The 22,979-nt window shown below is 43.0% G+C and overlaps 1 protein-coding gene across 2 annotated transcripts in view; it reads left to right on the top strand.

The window, feature by feature from the left end:
- The window catches only part of ADCY8 (adenylate cyclase 8), a 154,202-nt gene that overhangs the window by 83,361 nt on the left and 47,862 nt on the right, over positions 1 to 22,979 (top strand). The window contains exon 8 of one of the 2 annotated variants that reach the window (XM_072999344.2): positions 15,731 to 15,928. The exons of the other annotated variant lie outside the window; for it this stretch is intronic. Coding sequence (XP_072855445.2) covers positions 15,731 to 15,928 — 198 coding nt within the window. The remainder of the gene's footprint in view (positions 1 to 15,730; positions 15,929 to 22,979) is intronic. 2 annotated transcript variants of the gene reach the window in all.

Below are 22,979 nucleotides of genomic sequence, written 5' to 3'. Positions count from 1 at the left end.
AAGGTGGTTATTTAATTTTCTCTTCAATGCCTCCAGCAATGGAGCACTCACCACCACCCAAGGTGATTGATTCCATTGTTGTGCTGCTTGAACAGTTCCTGATATTCAAGTGAAATCTGGCTTCCTGTAACTTGAGCCCGTTGGCCTGCACTCTGGGATGATCAAGTACGGATCCTGTTCCCTTTCTGTATTTGAAGTGTTTGAAAAGTGCTACCTTATCCTCATCTCAAGTCTAAACATAATCTAGTTCTTTAGTTTTTCCTCATAGGGTTTGGCTTCCATTCCATTGCTCATCCTTGTTACCTTGCTCTGAATTTGATCCAGTTTGTTGTCATCCTTTTCAAAGTGCGGTACCCAGAACTGGACACCATACTCAGGATAAGGTCTAACCAGTGCCACATAGAGGAGAACTAGTTTTTCGTGGGATTTGTACATTTCTGTTAATGCACCCTAAAATAACATTGGCCTTTTTTTTGCACGTCATGCTGTTGGGTCATATTCAGCTCTTGATCTGCACCTCCAAGGTTCTCCTCACTCGTAGTATTGCTGAGCAAAGTACCCCTCATCTTGTAACTGTGCATTTGTTTTTTAACCCCCTAGGTATAAAAATGTGCACTTATCCCTGCTAAATTTCTTTTTGTTGTTTTTATCCCCGTACTTGAGCCTATCAAGATCTTTTTGAATTTTTTTTCTGACGTCCACCCATTTTTTCTGTAACACAAATTTGATAAGCATTCTCTGCAGCCCCTTATCCAAGTTCATTAATAAAAATGTTGAAGAGGACCGAGCTTTGTGATATCCCACTTATTACTTCCCCCGTGTTTGAGCAGGTGCCATTGATAAGTACTCTCTGAGTAGATTCCGTAACCAAGGGTGTATCACCAAGTGTGTATCCACACGACACTTGTGCTATGCAGCCCACACCTAGTTAGCTTGCTAATCAGGATATCATGGGGCACTTTGTCAAAGGCTGTGCTGAAGTCAAGATATCTGCAGTATTCCCACCTTCTACAAGGGAGGCTACCTGAAAAAAAAATGAGATAGGATTAGTCTGTCAGGGTTTGTTCTTGAAAAACAACCATGTTGTGTTGACTTCTCGTTATTACTCCTTTATTTCCTCCAATGTACTTGTAGAGTGACCATTATAAAATCTGTTGGGATTGATATCAGTCTGACTGGCCTGTAGTTCCCAGATTCCTCTTTTTTGCCCTTCTTGAAGACAGGGACAATGTTCATCCTCCTCCAGTCATCCGACACTCAGCCAATCCTCCATGATTTCAAGAAAATAATAGACTGTGGTCCGAAGAGTTCTACAGACAGTTCCTTGAATAATCCCATCTCCCTGCTGAAATTAAATGTCACACAGAGTGGAGTGCCAATTGAATCAGAGCCTCAGACAAGTTCTTCTGGTATTAAGATCCAAGAGTCTTTTTAATTGCTGGAAGCCATCCTCAGGCATCTGAAAGGGCGTATGCTTTCAACATAAATTAGTCTAGGTCAACTGTGGCTCTTCCAAATAGCAGATGAGGCATTTGACTTGTGAGTGGACTGAACTCCTTTAAACTATATAAGCAGGAACACATATACAGTGGTGCCTCGCATTACGACGTTAAATCGTTCCAGCAAAATCGCTGTAAAACGGAAACGTCGTAATGCAAAAATTAGAAGTCAATTGAAACGCTTTAAAACCCGTTTAATGCGTTCCAATGGGCTGGAAACTCACCGTCCAGTGAAGATCCCCGATAGGGCAGCCATTTTCGGTGCCTGTGTAGTGAGGAATCTGTTCCAGAAAACAGCAGGGGCCATTTTATTTACCCGGTGGCCATTTTGAAACCGCCGATCAGCTGGAGGAAAATCATCGTTTTGCGAAGAATCGGTTCCCGAAGCAGGGAACCGATCATCGCAAAGCGAAAAAAACCCATTCAGACCATCATTTTGCAATCGCAATAGCGATCGCAAAAAGATCGTCGTAATGCGGTTTTGTCGTAATGCGGGGCAATAGTAAAATGAGGCACCACTGTAGACACATATACCATACTTTCCCCCCTACAAACAAATAGAGTGGTTAGTGTCAGATTAGAGCACAAGGCTAGAGTCTGTTTGCGTGGAACCTGGCTTAATTAAGTCTCAAAGCCTTCTGCTTTAGGTCTTTCTCCTGACTGCCTCACATTCAGGTGTTTGCAAGGAAGGTAGAACTCCCAGAATGGAGAGTGAGGGTATTTGTAGTTCAGAAAATCCAAAAATCCCATCCCTATGGATCATCTCATCTGCTCTATGTGAAGATTCAATTGCTATTCAGTTGCTCTGCAATCCAGAAAGATCAACATGGTTACAAAGACAGGCAAAACGAACCTTCCTCCCTTATCATTTTGATCACTCAGGAAGCAATCAGTCTGAAGATGAGAGGTTCTTGGTTGTGTGTAGGCTCTAGAGGCAAACACACATGCTCATGTGTAGAGCCAACACATGGGCAGGACTTTTCTCTCCAGATATGTCACTGCTTGCATGAGAAAGGCAATGAGGGAAGGAGTGGAGGTTGACTGTTTCCCAGTAACCATCTTTAATAACCCCAGATTTCAGAACAAGTGAATGGAAGAATTCCTTTTGACGCAACCCTACCTGCAGAAGGCTGGTGAGATCATCACCAGAAACTGATTTCTAGCAATTAAAGATACCTCCTCCAATCCCATCGCTTCTGTGTGATGAAAGGGATTACCCAGAAGTCTTGGGACAGAAATAGGAAGCATTTAATTTCCAATAATTACTTTCTGCTGCTGTCATCATCAGTGGTGTACAGATCTAGCAGCACTAACAGGATTTCAGCCAATAGGTCCTAGAGCTCAGTTTGGACTTTAATTTCCAGGTTAGCTGCTCAGTGCCACCGGCCAAGATCCTGTTGCGTAGCATAGTAAATTGCATTGGAGGATGTGCAATGGGGATTTAGTGAGTCAACCCCTTTGTAAGTTCCATTGATCCAAGTGCCTTCTCATGTGCTATTTATTTCACTACGCAACAGGATTTTAGCCATTGTTTTCTGAAATTTTGAACTGGAAGAATCAATTAGTGTCAACAGTGCTTATTCACCCATGAACTGCTTCACTGATACTGTAATTTATGCATGTGTCTGTAATTTATGTATGTGTGTGGGATTTTTTTACTATTATTGCTAGTACTCAGTAAGAAAGTTGGGTATTACTATTATTGTAACACTGCTGCTGCTGTTGATTATGGTGATGATGTCATCAGTGTGCATAATGCTTTGCAGAAATCATCACTCACTCAGTACCTCCCAAAGATGATAGACCACAGTTCCCATTGTCCCCAGCCTTCCTGGATGATTAATGGTCATTGTAGTCTAGCCCATCTGGAAAATACTACCTTGGGAATGGCTACTTTGTAAGGAGAATTAGCTAGAAGTAGAAAAATAAGAGAATTATCTAAATGTAGACAAGCAAGATACTAGAAGGCTACAGTCAAGATCTTATAGTGTCATTACCTTCATGCAACTCCACACACTGTTGCCCGTTTCTTTGGCTACCATGGAAGGTCAATTACTAGACACATTTGCACAAGCAGGTCTTCCACTTACAGAAGCTTGCAGAAGTGGTTGCTCTTCCTGTGAGCTTGTATGGATTAGATTGTACAACTAGTACAGATTACTAGTTGGTTATGGAACAAAAACCACTGGCTTGAAGTTCCAGGGGATGACTCGAAGTTCCTGTTGTGTGCTTTCTCACAAGGCAGTGTGAGCCATAGTAACTGCACAAGTAGGTATTTATGTAAATATTGGGTAGAAAGCAAGGATCAGCATGAAACTTTCATGGTGCTGTAAGGCAGGTGCATTTTGAACAGGATTTATTTTTATTTTTAGTGACTGTAACATAAACATAAAATACACAAACCAAAATACAATTTAACCGTGTTCCCCACCACCATGGACGGGACCTCTTGCAATAATCTTCCTCCATCTATATTCTTCTTTTATTTTCCTCTTCTCCAGAACTGCATTGATTCTTGACTTGGAACTTTCCCTTTTCCTCTTTTTAACGCATATTCCAAAAATCTGCCCTGTATTTCAGAAAAAGAACAGGATTTCTAAATTAGCCTGTCCTGAGGTGGTGTCCTCTGAAAAACATGGTGCCATCTTTTTCATTTCTCTTTTCAGAGTCTCTTTCCTCCACAACCTTTGGCAGAATGAATTAGTTTTTCAGTTGACTTGTGTAACAATCAAATCCCACTCTCCACCTAGCAGAAAAGGATCAAAAGCCTTAGATGAAAGGTCAAAAGTAGAGCCCATGGTTACTATGGAAATGCCCACACGTTCTGTCATTCTGTCTCCTACCTCTGACTCTGCAGACCAGATGTGGTCCTAAGTGTGGCACCCTGACACCCACAAATCATTTTCTCTTTTCCCCCCACTAAAAATGACTCAACTAAAAGAGACCTCTGGCTCTGAAATCTCAAGGATTTAGATGCTCCTGATGTGAGAACACTATGGTTGCTGAAATGTTGACAATGGTTGCTTCTTTTCGTCCCCATTGTATATTCTTTCTAAACTTCAAGGGGAAGGCGGTTTTCCAGGTCAGCAGATTGCCATTCCTCAAGATTTCAGAGCTGAGTACTGAGACCAAATTGTGAGGCCTGGTGATGTCAGAGGGCGCCTTGTGAAGTCACGGGGCAGACAGTTGTGATGTCATAGACGTCAGTGGCTTCCAGCTCTGGAAAATTAATACAGTATGTAGGCATGCATGAAAGAATAAAGTATCTCCTAAACAAAGATCAGTCTACATCCCAATCCCAAAGAAAGGCAGTGCCAAAGAATGCTCCAACTACCGCACAATTGCACTCATCTCACACGCCAGCAAGGTTATACTCAAAATCATACAAGTGGACCGAGAACTCCCAGAAGTACAAGTGGGATTTCGAAGAGGCAGAGGCACTCGAGACCAGATTGCTAACTTGTGCTGGATTATGGAGAAAGCTAGAGAGTTCCAGAAAACATCTACTTCTGCTTCATTGACTATGCAAAAGCCTTTGACTGTGTGGACCACAACAAACTATGGCAAGTTCTTAAAGAAATGGGAGTGCCTGACCACCTTATCTATCTACTGAGAAACCTATATGTGGGACAGGAAGCAACAGTTAGAACTGGATATGGAACAACTGATTGGTTCAAAATTGGGAAAGGAGTACGACAAGGCTGTATATTGTCTCCCAGCTTATTCAACTTATATGCAGAATACATCATGCGGAAGGCTGGACTGGAGGAATCCCAAGCCGGAATTAAGATTGCCGGAAGAAATATCAACAACCTCCGATATGCAGATGATACCACTCTGATGGCAGAAAGTGAGGAGGAATTAAAGAACCTTGTAATGAGGGTGAAAGAAGAGAGTGCAAAATACGGTCTGAAACTCAACATCAAAAAAACTAAGATCATGGCCACTGGTCCCATCACCTCCTGGGAAATAGAAGGGGAAGATATGGAGGCAGTGACAGATTTTATTTTCCTGGGCTCCATGATCACTGCAGATGGAGACAGCAGCCACGAAATTAAAAGACGCCTGCTTCTTGGGAGGAAAGCGATGACAAATCTTGACAGCATGTTAAAAAGCAGAGACATCACCTTGCCAACAAAAGTCCGAATAGTCAAAGCTATGGTTTTTCCTGTCGTGCTGTATGGAAGTGAGAGCTGGACCATAAAGAAAGCAGACCGCCGACGAATTGATGCCTTTGAATTGTGGTGCTGGAGGAGACTCTTGAGAATCCCCTGGACTGCAAGGAGAACAAACCTGTCAATTCTAAAGGAAATCAACCCTGAGTGATCACTGGAAGGACAGATCCTGAAGCTGAGGCTCCAGTACTTTGGCCATCTAATGAGAAGAAAAGACTCCCTGGAAAAGACCCTGATGCTGGGAAAGTGTGATGGCAAGAGGAGAAGGGGACGACAGAGGATGAGATGGCTGGACAGTATCTGCGAAGCAACCAACATGAATTTGACACAACTCTGGGAGGCAGTAGAAGACAGGAGGGCCTGGCGTGCTCTGGTCCATGGGGTCACGAAGAGTCGGACACGACTAAACGACTAAACGAACGAACGAAACGAACGAAACATAAATAATGTGTGCAAAACACACACAGAGAGACAGACACAAACACACACCCACACACCCACAGAGAGAGAGAGAGAGAGAGAACTTCATGCTAAGGCAGTGAATCTGCTGCTAGTTGGGAATGGGGTGATCATGGTGTCAAGGCTTTAAAAACATGACATACTCTAACCCTAACCCTTTGCCCACAAAGAAGGAATTTATTGAGAAGATTATGGAACCAGCAGAAATGCATATTTTGACAGATACAGTTGTGCCTCGCTTAACGACAATAATCAGTTCCAGGAAAATCGCCGTTAAGCAAAAACATCGTAAAGCAAAACAACAACAACAATAACAAAAACATTGAAACACATTGAAACCCGTTCAATGTGTTCCAATGGGGTAAAAACAAACTGTCCAGCAAAGATCCTCCATAGTTCGGCCATTTTTGCTGCCTGTATAGTGAGGAATCCGTCCCTAAACACAGCGGGGAGCCATTTTAATAACCTGGTGGCCATTTTGACACCACTGATCAGCTGTTTGAAAACTGTCATTTTGTGAAGAATCGGTTCCCAAAGCAGGGAACCGATCATCGCAAAGCAAAATTTCCTCATTCAGACAGTCGTTTTGCGATCACAATTGTGATTGCAAAAAGATCGTCGTTAAGCGGTTTTGTCGTAATGTGGAGCAATAGTAAAGCAAGGTGCCACTGTACATTTAATGATAGACTGGATAATAATAAATGGGAACTTATTTATACTTGGATGAAATCTACACCGATTTAAGTAGAAGAGATTAGCTTAATATTATGTTAGAGAGTATAAAGCATGATGAAATAATGGAATATATTATAATAAATCACTCTGGTGGCAACAAATAGAAAAGTAGAAAAAAATGCAATTAAAAGATTTATTTAAAAAAACATGACACAAAATAAAATCTAATTTTCTCCTCTTCCAGCATCCCTTGCACCAAGATGTGTCTCTCTGCCCACAGACCTGAGGAAGTCTAGCAGTTCCTGGAAATGTCAGCTGGTTCCCTGGCTGTCCTGGGGGTGGGGAGATGCCCACCATGGAATCATAGAATAATTGAGTTGAAAGGGGCCTGTAAGGCCATCAAGTTCAACCCCCTGCTCAATGCAGGAATCCAAATCAAAGCAGAGCAGATCTGACAAATAGCTGTCTAATTTTCTCTTAAATGCTTCCAACGTTGAATGCCTCCATAGTGTAGTCAAAATGGCTGCCTCCCACACAGAAGGGAGGGTATCAGTACACTCACGGAAAACCTGAGGCCATTTTAGACCTCCTGCCAAGGAAGATTGCTTGCTATTTTCAGTGTTCAAAAACAAAATAAACTTTGCCCATGAAGAAAGGATCCAAATTAAGAACTCCTCTTCCTGTGTTTGATGCTAACATTTTGAGGGTGGTTTTCAGAGAATGAATGCACACCAGGAATACTCTGCAACAGAGAGCAGAGAGGTCTCACTTCTACAGCCAAATAACATTTGTTTCCTGTGATCCTTATGTAGCCAAACCAGCACCATCCACATACAAGAGGTGTTGAGTTGATGATGGACTTTGTAGTCCCAGCTGGGAGGAATATATTTAATTCCCTTAATTGCATAACAAAAAGGCTAGCAACATTTGGAGTGAAGATTGATTAGCAAGGCCCCAATAAAAGCACACACCTCACAGCATTTAACCAGCTTAAGTAAATACAGTACTCAGACACTGCTTTTACGATAAAAGAAAGTAACCATTTACGCATGAAACAACTTGCGAATTGCAAGTTGAGGCTTGTCAACAGCAGCTTGAAGGGGGGGAAAATCAGGATTGTTTTGCTCAAAAATGTGGATTTTGCATAATAATTAGTATTTTACACAAAATAATAATAACTTGCCATAAGTTGGAGTGGACTTGTCAGGATTTTCTAGGAGTAAAGTACTCAGAAGTAGTTTACCATTCCCTTCCTTTAGGGGTGCCTTGGGACTGTGCAGCTTGCCCAAGGCCACCGAGCCTGGCTCTACTTGCAGGAACTACAGTAGGGAATTAGACTTCCAACTTCTGGCTCTGCAGCCAAAGACCTAACTCAAAATACAAAGGCTGTATTCCAGGCTGCAAGTGCCTGTGAGATCCCAAACCCAAACATTTCTCCTCTCTTGTCCTGCCTGTATACTTAACTAACAATAACAGCAGAAATGTACAGTGGTGCCCCACTTGATGACGATAATCCATTCCAGGAAAATCGCTGTTAAACGAAGTCGTCGTCAAGCGAAAAAAACCATTGGAATGCATTGAAAACCAGTTAATGTGTTCAAATGGGGAAATACCTGATTGTCCAGCGAAGATCGCCCATAGAGAACCACCAATCAGCTGTTTAAAATCGCTGTCTTCCAAAGCAGGGGTCCGGAAAACAGCCATTTTGCGAAGGGAAGCTAGCCATTTTGCAAAGGGAAGCCATTTTGCGGAACCGGAAAAAACATTGTTTTGCGAACAAACGGTTTGTGAAGCAGGGACCTAATCAATGTAATGCGAAAAAACCCCATAGGAACCATCATTTTGCGATCGCAACAGTAATCGCAAAAAACTCATTGTTAAGTGATTTCATCGTCAAGCAGGTTTGTCGTCAAGTGGGGCACTACTCTATAGCCAAGATTAGAATGGGTTTTGCTGAACTCCTGCCTGCATCCATTCTCAACAGCCTTCCCTGTAAGGTTTGTAAGATCCATGCAAAGTTTTCTTTTGTTTTATTGGCTGTGTCACCAAATCCCTGGCAAAGGCTGCCTGCTTAAAGAAATTAAAGAGGAAAAGGTTAACATGCCCTAAGACACCCATCTTTCTGCCTCATTTGAAAGACTGATGAGTCAGTGTGGCAGAAGGTCATCTTGAGTTTCCCTTCCGATTTTCATTGGGCAAATCCACAGTGACATAATATCTTGCTTCCATGTCTGCACGTAACTTAGTTCTACTTGTCTGGCGTGTCCACATAAGTTAAAGTAAACCTTCATCTCATAGAGGTTTTTCTATGCCAGCTGTCCTTTTGCATCTCAGGCATCCTGTCCCAAAGTAACAATCCTCTCTGTTCATTGTTGGGGGGAAAAATATATCTGGCTATTGCAGAAATGTTCTCTGCATCCACTAGTTCTATAGTTGCACATTTGTCTCCATTTTGACACTCTTTTTTTTTTTTTGCACTTTCCCTACATTGAAGCATGCACCATGATGATGTTAAAATAGCAGATGCAGTGGGAGAAAATATACAGTATATAACAGGCATCTCTCCCCCCCTTCATTTGAATAAGAAGAAACAAGTAAACAAATAGAACTTATATACCATCTATTCTTCCAGCCAGTACCTACTTAAATATATCAGGCTATATTTACTGACCAAATTTGTAATTTCTCCTTCTTCCCAAGACATCTGGCAGACACAATGCTCCTGCCCATTTTATTTTCACATAGCATAGGCATCCTTCAGTCTCGAGAGACTATGGTAACATGCTCTGAATCGAGGAGTGTCCTCTCCAGAGCATGAAGGTATGGGTAAAGTAATATGGAAGATAGGCTGTTACCCAAGCAGCAGATCCCCCCTCTCCATGTTGCTGAAATGGTCCAATGCAAAGGCAAGAGCCAATACAACTGGTTCCAGCAATGTCGCAGGAATTGGCAGAATGACACATGCTGCCTTCGGGACTCCAGCTCCGGATTTTGCCTCGAGGTTAACTCCTGAAGCCTTTTCCATCAGTGGATATAGCCACAAGGCAGTGGAGTTTTGAAATTGGAGTTTTCCTTCTCCTAGATGGGCTGCCTTCCAGGGCTGACGAGCCCCACCTACCCGGCACAACAACCTAGAGAAATATAAATTTTCAGGGTGGAAGCCATGTTGTTTTGTTGTCTGTTGCACCAAAACCAACCAAGAGTCCTGTGTCACTTTGAAGACTCACATGCTTTATTTGACACAAGCCATTGTGAGCTGCAAGCCAGTTCTTCAGACAGCTGGAATTTAGCCTTAGTAGATGGACATTTATACATACTACATGAACAGGAGTATGCAAAATGTGAGAGGTAATAGAAATACTTCCTGAAGTCTAGCATGGCAATGATCTAAACCATTGTTCTTGAAGGTTATTTAACACTCCTTTGGAGGTTTTAAGAACCGTTTTGTACTATGGATATCCAGTGCTCATAAAGGCAATCTGAGAAAGGTGCCTGACCCCATCTTATGACCTTTGATGATTCTCCAACTTGATCCTTGCCTTGCTTAGGTCTTAGAAACAACATGGCTTCCTTTATGGAGACAATCCATCTCATGTTCAGTCTTTCTTTTCCTGCTGCCTTCCGCTTTTCCCAGCATTATTGTCTTTTATGAGTCTTGTCTTCCCATGATATGGGAAGAAGGGAGTTAATTGAGGAAAAAAATACGATTAAAGTTTGTGATATAGATTTAAAAATATGACTGCTATTAAAAAGTAGAGAGAAGTGAATGGATTAATCCGTAGCTTAGTTATGAGGACAAGGAATCAGTGCAGACAAGCAGTCTGTCCATCCTCTACTCCTGACACAGAAATTCAGTTGAATGGACTGTTTTAAGTGTTCTCTAACCCTTTACTGCCACATCTTAGCAAACGTGGGAATGGTTGTTTGGCAGGATTATAATTGGTCTGAATTTATTTACAAGATTTAGGTACAGATATATTTTTCTTTTCTTATGACACTAGAACTCAGAATCATCCAAAGATGTTCGGGAGTGGGGGATTTTTGACAGGCAAAAGAAGAAGTTTCTCCATATGGCAGACAGTTGGCAAATGGAACTCATTGCTACACAATGTAGCAATGATCATTCATTTATGAGGGGATTAAACAAATTAATAGAGGATTGGTCTTCTAGCATCTGGGGCCATGCTGGTTAAGTGGAACTCCCATGTTTAGAACCAGTTTACTGCTGATTATCAACTTCTGGGGGATGAACAATTGAGAGAGGCCATTATAACCATCTATCTGGAACTACTGCTGGAAACTAGATGCTGAGCCACCGTTTGTCTCAGGGGTGGGCATATTGCTGGAGATCTGGGAAGCAATTTTGTGCCCCAAGACCCTCCAAGGATTACACATATCAAAAGTGTTCTGGATGTTAATGTTGATCAAGAGGGCTGTGGACTAGATTTAGCTAAAGACTGAACTATTAACTGGATCAGCCTCATTCATATCAAATAACGCCATTCCAAGACCAGAGCAGGTTACCATAGTCTCTTGAGACTGAAGGATGCCTACATATCAAATAGTCAGAACCGGCTCCGAGACACAGCAAAAGTGTCTGAAGTGGGCTGAAGAAGCAGACATCTGAAGTGAGAGAGTAAAAGCCCAGGCCATAGGGAGGGATGATGCAATGAATGTTGATGTCATGGCTTTTTAACAACTCTGACATGCAGTCTGAGGCACACTCCCCATCACAGAGCATGACAGATGGCATTGGCTGAAGCTCTTCCCCCACCTGAGGTGGGAAGAGAAGGACCACAACTGCTGCCGTGTGGCAGGCACAGCCCCACAATTCTCACAAGGGAAGGAGAATAAGAGTAGGATATCAATGGGATCATCCCACCCTCCCTCCCTCTCACCACCCACCTCCAGAGCTTGGCTAACACCCAGCTCCAGGGTTCTCAAGGCCAAGGAATTCTGGAGAGGGGTATGTATTTATTATTTATTTAAAATATGTTTACTCCACCTTTCTCCTTCAAAAGGACCCAAGGCAGCTGACATCACTGAAAGACTATCTTTAAAGCTGAAAACAATGACTATACAATGGTGGTTTATATCATTAACTGACAATATTTAAAGTTAACATACAAGGAGTATAAAGAGGCAGCTTACATTGCTAAAAGACCATATTAAAGCTGAAACGATAAGTATACGAATATTAAAAAGGAGCAAACAAATCCCACTCTGAGAGGTGGTAAGCGCAAGTAGGGCTAAAGACTCAGTCAGAGCAGTAATGTACAACAATCCCTCAAAAAGTCACACTCCTGTAGGAAGTCATTAAGGGAAAGCTTGCCTGCAGAGGAAGGTCTTTGCTTGCTTGCAGGACAGCAAGGATAGAGTAGCCAAAATAATTGCCTGTGTGAGGGTGATTTATTTGGTTGTGTTTCCATATAGTACCTTAGCCACATGGACTCTGGAGCCAGTCAAGAAGCAACCCAAACTAGGCAAGTAGGTGGAGGCAGTGGGGAGAAAGTCTGTGCCAGCACCTACTTCCTTCACCATCTCCTCCTCCTTTGGAAGCACCAGGTCTATATAGGTATCCAGGCAGCAGCAAGGGAAATGAATGGTACTTGCTAAAAACTGTATTTGATGTTTTTTTTTAAAAGCACCTTTTGAAGGTGCCTAATAAGGAAACCTCTAATGCTAGCCTGCTTGAAATCTGCCTTGCTTATTTTCCTCTTTAGTTCTATCGTGGCTTGAAGTTTCAGTGGTGCCTCGCAAGATGATGTTAATTTGTCCCGTGAAAATTGAAATCTATTTAATGCATTCCAATGGGGGAAAAACTGTCTTGCAAAGCATCGGTCTTTTAAAAAAAATTGTCTTGCGAATGATGGACCCAAATATCGTCTTGCGAAAATCGTCCATAGGAAAAACCGTCTTGCGAAGTGCAACAGCAATCGCAAAAAAACATCATCTTGTGGATTAATCATCCCATGAGGCAATTGTCTTGTGAGGTACAACTGTAAATGTAAGGGCAAATATAAAAGAAGTATAGCCCTTGATTGATATTTTCAATGCAAGTCTGTGGAAGCCTGGCAATCTGACTGTTCATGAATCAATTCAGATCAGAAGCCCAGACGGATTGAGGCAGGGCACAAATTGCCCCAGATAGAAGTGGGGACCATTTTGAAGGGTTGACTAGGCCTCTAAATCAAACCAGGGAGCCATACACAGCCCTAGTGATCACGACACACAGTTTACACATTTCATAAAATACGGAATTCACTGTCATATGATGTGTTGTGTTGTGTTTTGTACCAACAAGATGATTCCAACTTATGCTGAACCTTTCCAGGGTTTTCCAGGTAGAGAATACTCAGAGGTGGTGCTCCATTCTCTTCTGGGGACACCCTCGGACTGTGCAGCTTGCCCAAGGCCACGCAGGCTGGCTCCTCTCCCAGGAGGCATAGCAGGGAATCAAATGCCAAACCTCTGGCTCCACAGCCAGATGCCTAAACTCTTGAGCTATCCAGCCAGTTTATATGATAGTGGTAAAAACTATCAAATCGGACAGCTTTAAAGCAGGGTTGGATAAAGTGGTGCGTGTGAATCCATTGGCTGGTCCCAGCTGGTGTAGACCCATTGAATCAACTGCTGAATGGAAAGAGCATCTCTTGTGTTCCAATGGCTCCCAAATATAGTTAGGACAACCATTGGATTTAGGCTGCAGAGGTTTGAGCAACACCAATGACTGTTGAGGTGACGCTAAATCATTGAGACATCATCTCCAGTATCAGAGCTACTAACTCCTGCAGTATTAGCTATGGGGGAGCAGCAGCAGGAGAATTGTATGTGGTCACGTCCTTCTTGTGAGCTTCCCATAAGCATGTGGGCGGCTCTGAGTGGACAGAATGCAGTACCTGTAATAGGCCTTTAGAACTGCAATAGAATGATAATAGGCCCTGTTCTATCAGGGATCATTTTATGTTAACTATGAATTTACGAGGGACGTGGTGGCGCTGTGGGCTAAACCGCAGAAGCCTGTGCTGCAAGGTCAGAAGCCCAAGCAGTCATAAGATCGAATCCACGCGACGGAGTGAGCTCCCGTTGCTTTGTCCCAGCTCCCGCCAACCTTGCGGTTCAAAAGCATGCAAATGCAAGTAGATAAATAGGGACCACCTCGGGGGGAAGGTAACAGCATTCCGTGTCTAAGTCGCACTGGCCATGTGACCACGGAAGATTGTCTTCGGACAAAACGCTGGCTGTATGGCTTGGAAACGGGGATGAGCACCGCCCCCTAGAGTCAAACACAACTGGACTAAATGTCAAGGGGAACCTTTACCTTTACCTTTACATATGAATTTCAATGAATAAATACCTCTCACCTACTCAAGATGGCTAATCACTTGATCCCACTGGGAATGCTGTGGCATGTGGGCACATGCCTTTTCACGGGGGCCCCCAGTAAAACGAATGCACCATCAATATATGCAAGAAGCCTGTGTATGCATCTGAGCACATAAGTACCTTTATGGATTAAAGTGAACTTGCCAGCTAAGAATAACCTTTTCTATTATTATTATTATTATTATTATTATTATTATTATTATTATTATTATTATTATTATTATTATTATTATTATTATTATTATTATTATTATTATTATTATTATTGGCAGGGGGGAGCTCAAGCACTTGGAGTAAATAGTTACTTTTGTGGAAAGATGTGCAAAATTACTTTAGGGTTCAACACACTTTAAATAAATAAATTTATTTATTTATTTATTTATTTATTTATTTATTTATTTATTTATTTATTTATTTATTTATTTATTTATTTATTTATTTAGCTTATATGCCGCCCACACTACCCAAAGGTCTCTGGGCGGCTTACAACAATTAAAATACAATAAAAAGGTAAGACAATTAAAATCATGTTTTCTAGTTAGTTTCAAAGGTTACTTGATAAGGGAGCTCAAAAGTATCTTTGGAAGCACTTGTACTTTTACCGTTGTCTTTTCGATCCTGAGATGCAACTGAAGTATTCTTTTGTTTCATCTTTTAGATTTTTCGTAAATATTATTGGGCTGCATTATCATAATTGGCCAGTAGGGGGGGAAATGCCTTTTTTTTTCCCCTGCTGGGAAGGCTGCACAACCCATTAGTAGCAGTGAGTTTATTTTGCAGTGACTTTATTTTGCAACTAAAACAGCAGTAATAACATGGCTGCCTTTTGGTGATGAATGATATAATATGTTCCTTCTTTCAAAAAGATTCCAAATTCTGCCAAAAAAATAATAATAATCTTTTCCATGGGTTCCATGCTAATTTATTAAGAAACACCACATCTCTTGCCCTTGCTTTGGAAACTGTTTTGATGGGTTTCTCGGGTTAAGGAACCACCTGGAGTGGTCTTCCTTGGAAAGCATGAATGTCAGTAAAGATGGCCTGTGATCTGGGTGAAGTATTGCAACCCTCCTTCCAGTTTTGACGTGAACCTATGCTTTGGTTGAACCCTGTGCCACATATGAACAGTCTTTGCTTCGCTTTGCTTCGCCCCAGAATTGAATCTGACGTGATCCTTTCGTCCAGATCTCACACCAGTCAGTGGAATGTGTGGATTTGACTTCACAGTTTGGGTTTCAGCCAAGGTGGGCTTCAGGCAAAACTGGTGTGCAGTGCTGGTGAAAACGTTCACCGTGAATGCCTGGTTAGAAGGGAATTGCAAATAGCCTCCAGACCCATTGCAAACACGCCATCAAAGCAGTTTCTCCATTCTCTTTGTGTGCATCTTTAACATTTTTGGCCAATGTGGGATGAATGAATTGCATGGAATGCTGTTACCATTTGCAATGCAACATAATCTCTTCAAAAGGTTGCTTTTTTTTTTTTAACCCAAAGGGGACTAGCAAGTTTATTCTTTTTGCATGTGCTTTCCCCTAGACTCTGGCTGCCCTAACAAGAAATTCAATAAATCTGCTTCCAAACCATCTTGCACAAGCTTTGCATGTCCAGTCTGGGCCTGAGGAAATTAACAAGCGAATAGAACACACCATCGACTTGCGGAGTGGCGATAAATTGCGAAGAGAGCATATCAAGCCGTTCTCCCTGATGTTTAAAGACTCTAGCCTGGAACATAAGGTAGCTGGGTCTTGATAGATGCTTTTTGCCAAACTGTCTTGAAATAACTGATGAATTAACAAAGACAGCATTATTGTACACTTTCCTTTCTGTCTACTTTCCCACTATTCACAACCGAGATAAAGAAACCCCTAGTCATGTATAGTCTGATTTATTACCATTGTGTTTAGCTTGGTGACTGAGAAACCCCATCTAAAACTGACTAACTTTTTCAAGACAGCAAAGGTGGGATGATGTCGTTGCGGGGGTGAAAGAGAGCAGCTTTACAAAAGACTTACCTGCTTTGCTGATAGATATCTATAATGCATTGTACTAAAATGTTGACAATCTTCAAATGTTTGTGAACATTCTATGTCCCATTGTACGAATAAGGAAGGATGTAGCTGTATGCAGCTGTAGCCTCGTGGCACTTTAAAGGTGCTATCCAAGATTCTGAACCTCCCTGGGGGATACAGTTTATCATCTATTGAGTTCAGACAAAAACCTCAAGCTGAGTCACCATCCTAATCATGACCGTTGGGAAAAGCCTTCCCCACTGTGGCTCCTTCTATGTTTTTTGATCTTGTAATCCTATTTGCCCAAGCCTGTCTGGCTTTACAAAGAGCTTCTCTGCTTTGCTGATACAGGCAAACATTTATCCTGAATTGTTTGGGGGGGCTTTTGTAATGGTCAGCTATCTTCGAATGTTTATGAACATTCTATGTTCCAATTGTATCATTACAAATGGTGAGAACTGTAGGAACGTAACGGCGTTCTGTGTCTATTCAGAAGGTGATAGGACTTCAACCCTGTGAGCCCTATCCTCGCTACACAGCTGCCTCGAATAGATTGTGATTGAACTGGTGATGCCAGTTTAGCCAGCCTAAGGCCCGTCAAGCAAAAAAGAGCCAGGTTAATTTCCTTGTAGTAGTAATTTCAGCAGGTGTTGCCTATTGTGTACTTTACACCTGCAGAAATTCCCTCTTCTGTACAACTATGAACTGTAAGAGGCTGGGCACTCTATTGGACAGAGTGTTGGGCTAGGGCTCAGGGAACCTGGGTTCAAATTCTTATTCAGCCATGGTAATTCACAGTGAGGAGGGCTAACAATGGTAAAATGTATATAACTGACATACCTGTAAAATGCTCTTGTTGGAAGTAAATTGATGGCACATAACACAAACGCAGAACTACGTACAGTGGTGCCTCGCTTAGCGATTGCCTCGTTTAACAATGTATTTGCTTAGCGATGAAGTTTTTGGAGCGATCTTGCGCTCCGTTTAGCGATGTTTCCAATGGGGAAATTTCGCATAGCGATTTTCGGGACCTTGCTTCGCTTAGCGATGACAGTTTAGGTCCCCTGTTTCACTTAGTGATGTCCGTTTTCGCTATTTTAAGTGTGTCTTAAAATGTTCAAAAACTGTTTAAAATGCTTGGAATCATTAGTGCACCCTGTAAAACCTTTGCAAACTTAATTTGGCTTTGTTCTGAGTCTTCGTAAATTTTTGGTGAATTCTCCCCCCCCCATTCCAAATTTATTAATTTGATGGCTAGAGAGGGACGATGTGGTGGTGGCTTAGCTGCTCCTTACCGGGTATCAAAAAGTTTGGGGTCTGCTCTGTCCCCACTTTCGGCTGGTTTCTATCCATCATTCCCATTCAGAAAGGAGCCGAGCCGTCATTGCTAACCAAGCTCTTTCGGGTGGAGGAGGTATATCCTGAATGCTTAATCCCATTATTTTTATGAAATATTAGAAACTAAACACACAGACGGAGCCACCTTGATGAAAATCAAATAACAGCTTTTTGGGGGGGTGGAAATAGATAATAACCTCAACCCTGTAAACATGTCAGCTCATCTTATTCCTCCGCTTTCTTTTATAACTCCAGGTTCATTTCTAGCAGCCAGACAAAAATGAGTTCTGTTTGTGTGTCAGCGTCTGTCTTTCTGTTTTAAGTGACAAAGAACAAATATCAACTGAAGCCTTGGTTGGGCAACGTGTGTGTAATAGAACAGCATTCTCACTGCAGTTCAGTTCTGAGTTGCCAGGTTGTAATGGCTATGTTTTCTTTTTAAAAAATGACAAATTGTGACTGATCGGGTGGCCCAACAATGTATCAGAACAGCTTTTCTACCTGCTGGACAGTTTTTTTTTTTTTCCATCAGGACAGTTTTTGTGGTCAGAGGCAGACAAAAGCCTGCTATCCAGAGAATGGACTACAACTCCCAGAATCCTTCAGCCCTGATGGACTGTGGATTCTGGTATGGGGTTGGAGGGGAAAGGCCACACAGGTTTCCTAAATTCCCCCACATTCTCAGTGGGGTTCCTGGCACATTTGGTGGCGGTCAGACTGGAAACAATTCTTCGCATACCGCCTTATAAAGTTTATTATGTGATTTATGCAATCCTAATTCAGCCTGTATTTACGTATTTCATACTGTGTTTTTGGCCATGGCTGGAAAAAGGTTTATACACCCAACTAGCCCTAGCCCAACCTGATCTGTAGAAATATATAGTGAAACCTTTCTTATTTTAGAGATAAGGGGGTGGGGAAAATAATAAGGACTCAGAAGCGGTTTACCATCCCCTGCTTGGGGTGCTCTGGGAACATATTGCTTGCCCAAGGCCACATAGGCTGGCTTTTCTCTCGGGAGTCACAGTGGGGAATCGAACCCTCATCTGGGTGTTCTAACTCACTGAGCTATCACCCAGGTAGGGAAACTGCCTCTTGGCAAATTATCATAGAATAGTAAAGTTGGGCGGGCTCTAAGGCCATCAAGTCCAACTGCCTGCTCAATGCAGGAATCCAAATCAAAGCAGATCTGACAGAGGGTTGTCCAGTTTTCTCTTGAATGCCTCCAGGGTTGGAAAGCTCATCACCTCCCGAGGTCATGGATTCCATTGTCGTACTGCTCGAACAATTAAGACGTTTTCCTGATATTCAGCCTAAATCTGGCTTCTTGTAACTAGAGCCCATTATTACATATCCCACACTCTGGGATTATCAAGAACAGAATCTTTCTATGTTTAAGCAAAGCTGACGGGAAAGTTAATTCCTCTATCTCAGTGATATAGGGGTTGCAGACCATAGTCTTACCTATAGAGCCACATTTACAGTTTTAATTAAATGACATTTTAGGCACTCCATTTACGAAAGGCCTGATTATGTTGTACGTAATCATTGGAACAAGACCTTTAAAAAAAAAGATAAGAATTCTCTGAGGCTTCATAAACATGGCGAAGTTGGTCTTATCCTGGCCCGGTTAGCTGTTCCTCTGCATGATTCATTAGCTAGTGGAGCCCCTGCCCACTATTTACTGCAGCTGAAATTGGGAGCTAGGCCACAAACCGATGTGCCTTGGCTTGTAAAGTCACTCTTTTGAAAATAGGGAAAAAAGAGAAAACGCATGTGTGGGTCCCTGGATGTCCCAGTCTGGGCAATACCGGAGGTGTGCTTGAAGACTTACATCAGCTTGTTGTCAATGTTCAGCCTTCCTCCCTCCCTCCATCCCTTCCTTGCACCAATTTTATATTTTCTTCTATCTTCCAGAATGAGTCTAGTCAATTCGCAGAGGTCTGTCTGTGGGGGTCACATACCTTTTCCTGGACCTTGTAGGACTGCACTTGCTCTCAAGATCCCCACCTCAATTTTTCTTTCTTATATTTTTTTTCTTGCACCTTCTAATAGGCCTTGAATTAAAACTAACAAAGGTATAAATGGCCCTCGGGGGCTTGAATACCTCAATCATGGCAAAATGAACCCCCTTGTACCCTAGAGCAGTGGTTCCCAACCTTGAGCCTCCAGATGTTCTTAGACTTCAACTCCCAGAAATCCTGGCCAGCAGAGGGGGTTGTGAAGGCTCCTGGGAGTTGTAGTCCAAGAACATCTGGAGGCCCAAGGTTGGGGACCACTGCTAGAAGATACAAGACGATTTTCTGAGCCTCTTCCCCCCGCCGCCCATTTATTATTAATTTATTTATTGTTACATTTTTCCAGGGTCTAGGAGGGCCCTGAGGTGCTAAGGGGAACATGTGACTATGAGTTTCCGACCCTTGTTTTAAAGGAACAAGGCCCTTATAAAACATAAGAAACTTTCTTAAAGCGAATTGGAACTCAGGTCCATCTCTTTCAATACCGCTGGCACTGACCAGCAGCAGCTGTCCAGGTTTTTGAACCTGAAGTCATCCCTAGCATTAACTGCAGATCTCAGGGACTGAACCTGGGATGTTTTGTTTGCAAACCATATCCTTTTTTGACTCAGTGATAACAGATGTTCCAGATGCCGTGAATCCATGCCAGTTTCAGTCCAAACTTTGGAGGACCTATTTGAGGTGCCTCCACTTAAAAGGATCAGATGGCAGGTGATGTCCTGGAGACTCCGGAGAGTTGCTACCAGTCAAGAGTAGGAAATCTTGAGCCGGGTAGCCAAACCTTTCCTGTTGCCTGCAGCAGGGACTGAAGTGCTGCCCCCAAACATTGCACAGATGTCCTCCATCTTGTAGGCATGCATACTGCATTCTGCTTTTGCCATGGGAAGATATACTCCGTCCCACCAAATGCCCCCATTCCTTACCTACCAGTGCGTGGGAGAAGAAGGAGAAGTGCTAAGCCCACCTGCATCGAAAGGATGGGATTGCTGTAAGCCATATTCCAGGAGGCGGTTCTTTTTGCTAACCTCCTGCTTTTTGCTTCTGTTTCAATGTGCCAGCATTGGTGTCCCCATTCCTTCCTCCAGAGAAAGGGGGAAGCTGAGGAAGAAAAAAGAAAAGAAGACGGCCACCTAAGTGATTATCACGACAGCAACCACCCACCTCCTGGTTCCCTAGCTTACTGATCGGTTTCCTGACTAGCTGCCAGCAGTGGAAGGAGGAGCAGGAGAAGGTGGCGGTGCCCGCATGCCGCACTCCAGAAGCTGGGGCTTCTTCTTCTTCTTTTTTAGAAACTGGTGGGTGGGGAGCAGCTGCTGCTGCTGAGCTTAAAAACAACAAGAAGACAAATAAATTGCCAGGTGGGCAGGCGGTTTTGCTCCGGGTACTACCAGCACTAGGCACTGAATGTGTCATGGGAAGGCAAGAACTCACTGGAAAAAGACAACAATGCTATGAAAATGTAAAGGCAGCAGGAAAAGAGGGAGACCAAATATGAGAAGGACTGACACCATAAAAGAAGCCATGGTCTTGAGTTTGCAAGACCTCAGCAGGGCTGTTGGTTACATGACATTTTGGAGGTTCTTTGTTCATGGGGTCTCCGTGAGTTGAAGATGACTTCATGGTAACTAACAATGACAACATGGTACCTACCAGCATGAATCTGACCCAACTCCAGGAGGCAGTGGAAGACAGGAGGGCCTGGCGTGCTCTGGTCCATGGGGTCACGAAGAAGAGTCAGACACGACTTAACGACTAAACAACAACAATTGCCAACGCTAATATTGTGGCTTTCTTCCCTTCCTCCTCCTCCTCCTCTTCTTCTTACCTCTTTCTCCAACAGCAGGGAGAGATGCATGGAGTGGTTTTTGTTGTTGTTGTTGTTGTTTTATGGCTGCCACATAGAGAAATGATAACCAGTTCTAAGATCTAGTTCCTGGAGTATAGTGTGCAGCCGGTGCTGCCACCTGGATCTGTGTCCCGGCAGTGGCCACATCATCACCATCAGCATTGTTGCACATTTTCCCTCCCTGTTTCCCTCCACCTTATTCCAATGGCAAGGACGAGCCTCGCTCTGAAGGCAGTGGAATTCTGGGAAGTTGCCAGGCACTCCAGGGACCTCTTGAGGGGAGTCAGCAAACTTGTACTCTGCCTCCTGAGGGGACTGTCTTGCCCTGTTGTTGAACTAAACAGACAAAGAGTGTGACCTGGCCTGAAGAAATTCCTTATTTTTTCCATTAAATACAGAATCACTCAATTGTTGTTGTGTGCTGCCAATTCACCTCCGACTTATAGTGACGCCATGAATAAACAATCTCCCAAATGTCTTAGCCTGTTCACCTCTTTTCCTCTTTTCCTGCTGCCTTCCACCTTCCCCAGAATTACTGTCTTTTCCAGAGAATCTGGCTTTCTCAATAGGTGCCCAAAGTAGGACAGCCTCAGCTTCAACATTTTTACCTCCAGAGACAGTTCGGCTTTAATTTGATCTAGGACCCACTTGGGTTGTTTTTTTTTTTTTTAAACTGCCTTGGGTTCTTTTTTAAGAGAAAAGGTGGGATAAAAATATTTTAGATTAATAAATAAATCTGTCTGCGAAGCCAGAGCATTCACAAAGAGTTATGTTATCATCATAAAGTTCATTTTCCTGTATGGAGCAACGAAAGATAAGCAATATGGCTGGGAAAATAAATGGCAGGGAGAAGACGCTGTTAGTCGGAACAAGCAGAGCCAGCCCTCCCATTAGCTGAACTGAAGTGATCGCTGCAGGTCATGGAGTGCTGGGGGGTGGCAAATGCACAACTCCCTCTGGCTTAGGCTGCCTAGAAAGGGCCTCTCTATTTTACTCTGCTTAGGGCAATTTTCCAATGCTTCCAAGCTGCTTAGTCCTAAAAAGGGAGGAGTGCAACTCTTCTCCACCAGAAACAGAAGAGCATAAGAGCCCTGCTGGATCAGGCCAAGGGCCCAACTAGTCCAGCTTCCCATATCTCACAGTGGCCCCACCAGATGATTCTGGGTACACAGAAGAGCCTCCCTCTATCCACTTGATCCACCCACTGCATAATTTTATACGTCTCAATCATGTCGCCCCTGAGGTACCTTTTCTTTAGACTAAAGAGCCCCAAACACTGTAGCCTTTCCTCGTAAGGCAGGTGCCCCAGACCAGTCTTCATTTGAGTTGCTCTCTTCTGCGCCTTTTCCAGTTGCACAATGGCTTTTTTGAGGTGCAGCAACCAGCACTGCACGCAGTACTCCAGGTGCGACCTTACCAGCGTTTTGTTCAATGGCATCATAATGTTGGCTGTTTTAGTTTCAATTCCCTTTTTAATGAGACCTAGCATGAAATAGGATGAGCACCGCCCCCTAGAGTAGGACACGACTGGACTAAGAATGTCTTCGAAGGGAACCTGTACCTTTACCTTTAGC

This window comes from Pogona vitticeps, chromosome 4 (genome assembly GCF_051106095.1).
Source record: "Pogona vitticeps strain Pit_001003342236 chromosome 4, PviZW2.1, whole genome shotgun sequence".
NCBI lineage: Eukaryota > Metazoa > Chordata > Lepidosauria > Squamata > Agamidae > Pogona > Pogona vitticeps.
Note: the sequence above shows the minus strand (reverse complement) of the source record. Positions and strands in the feature narration are given on the sequence as shown.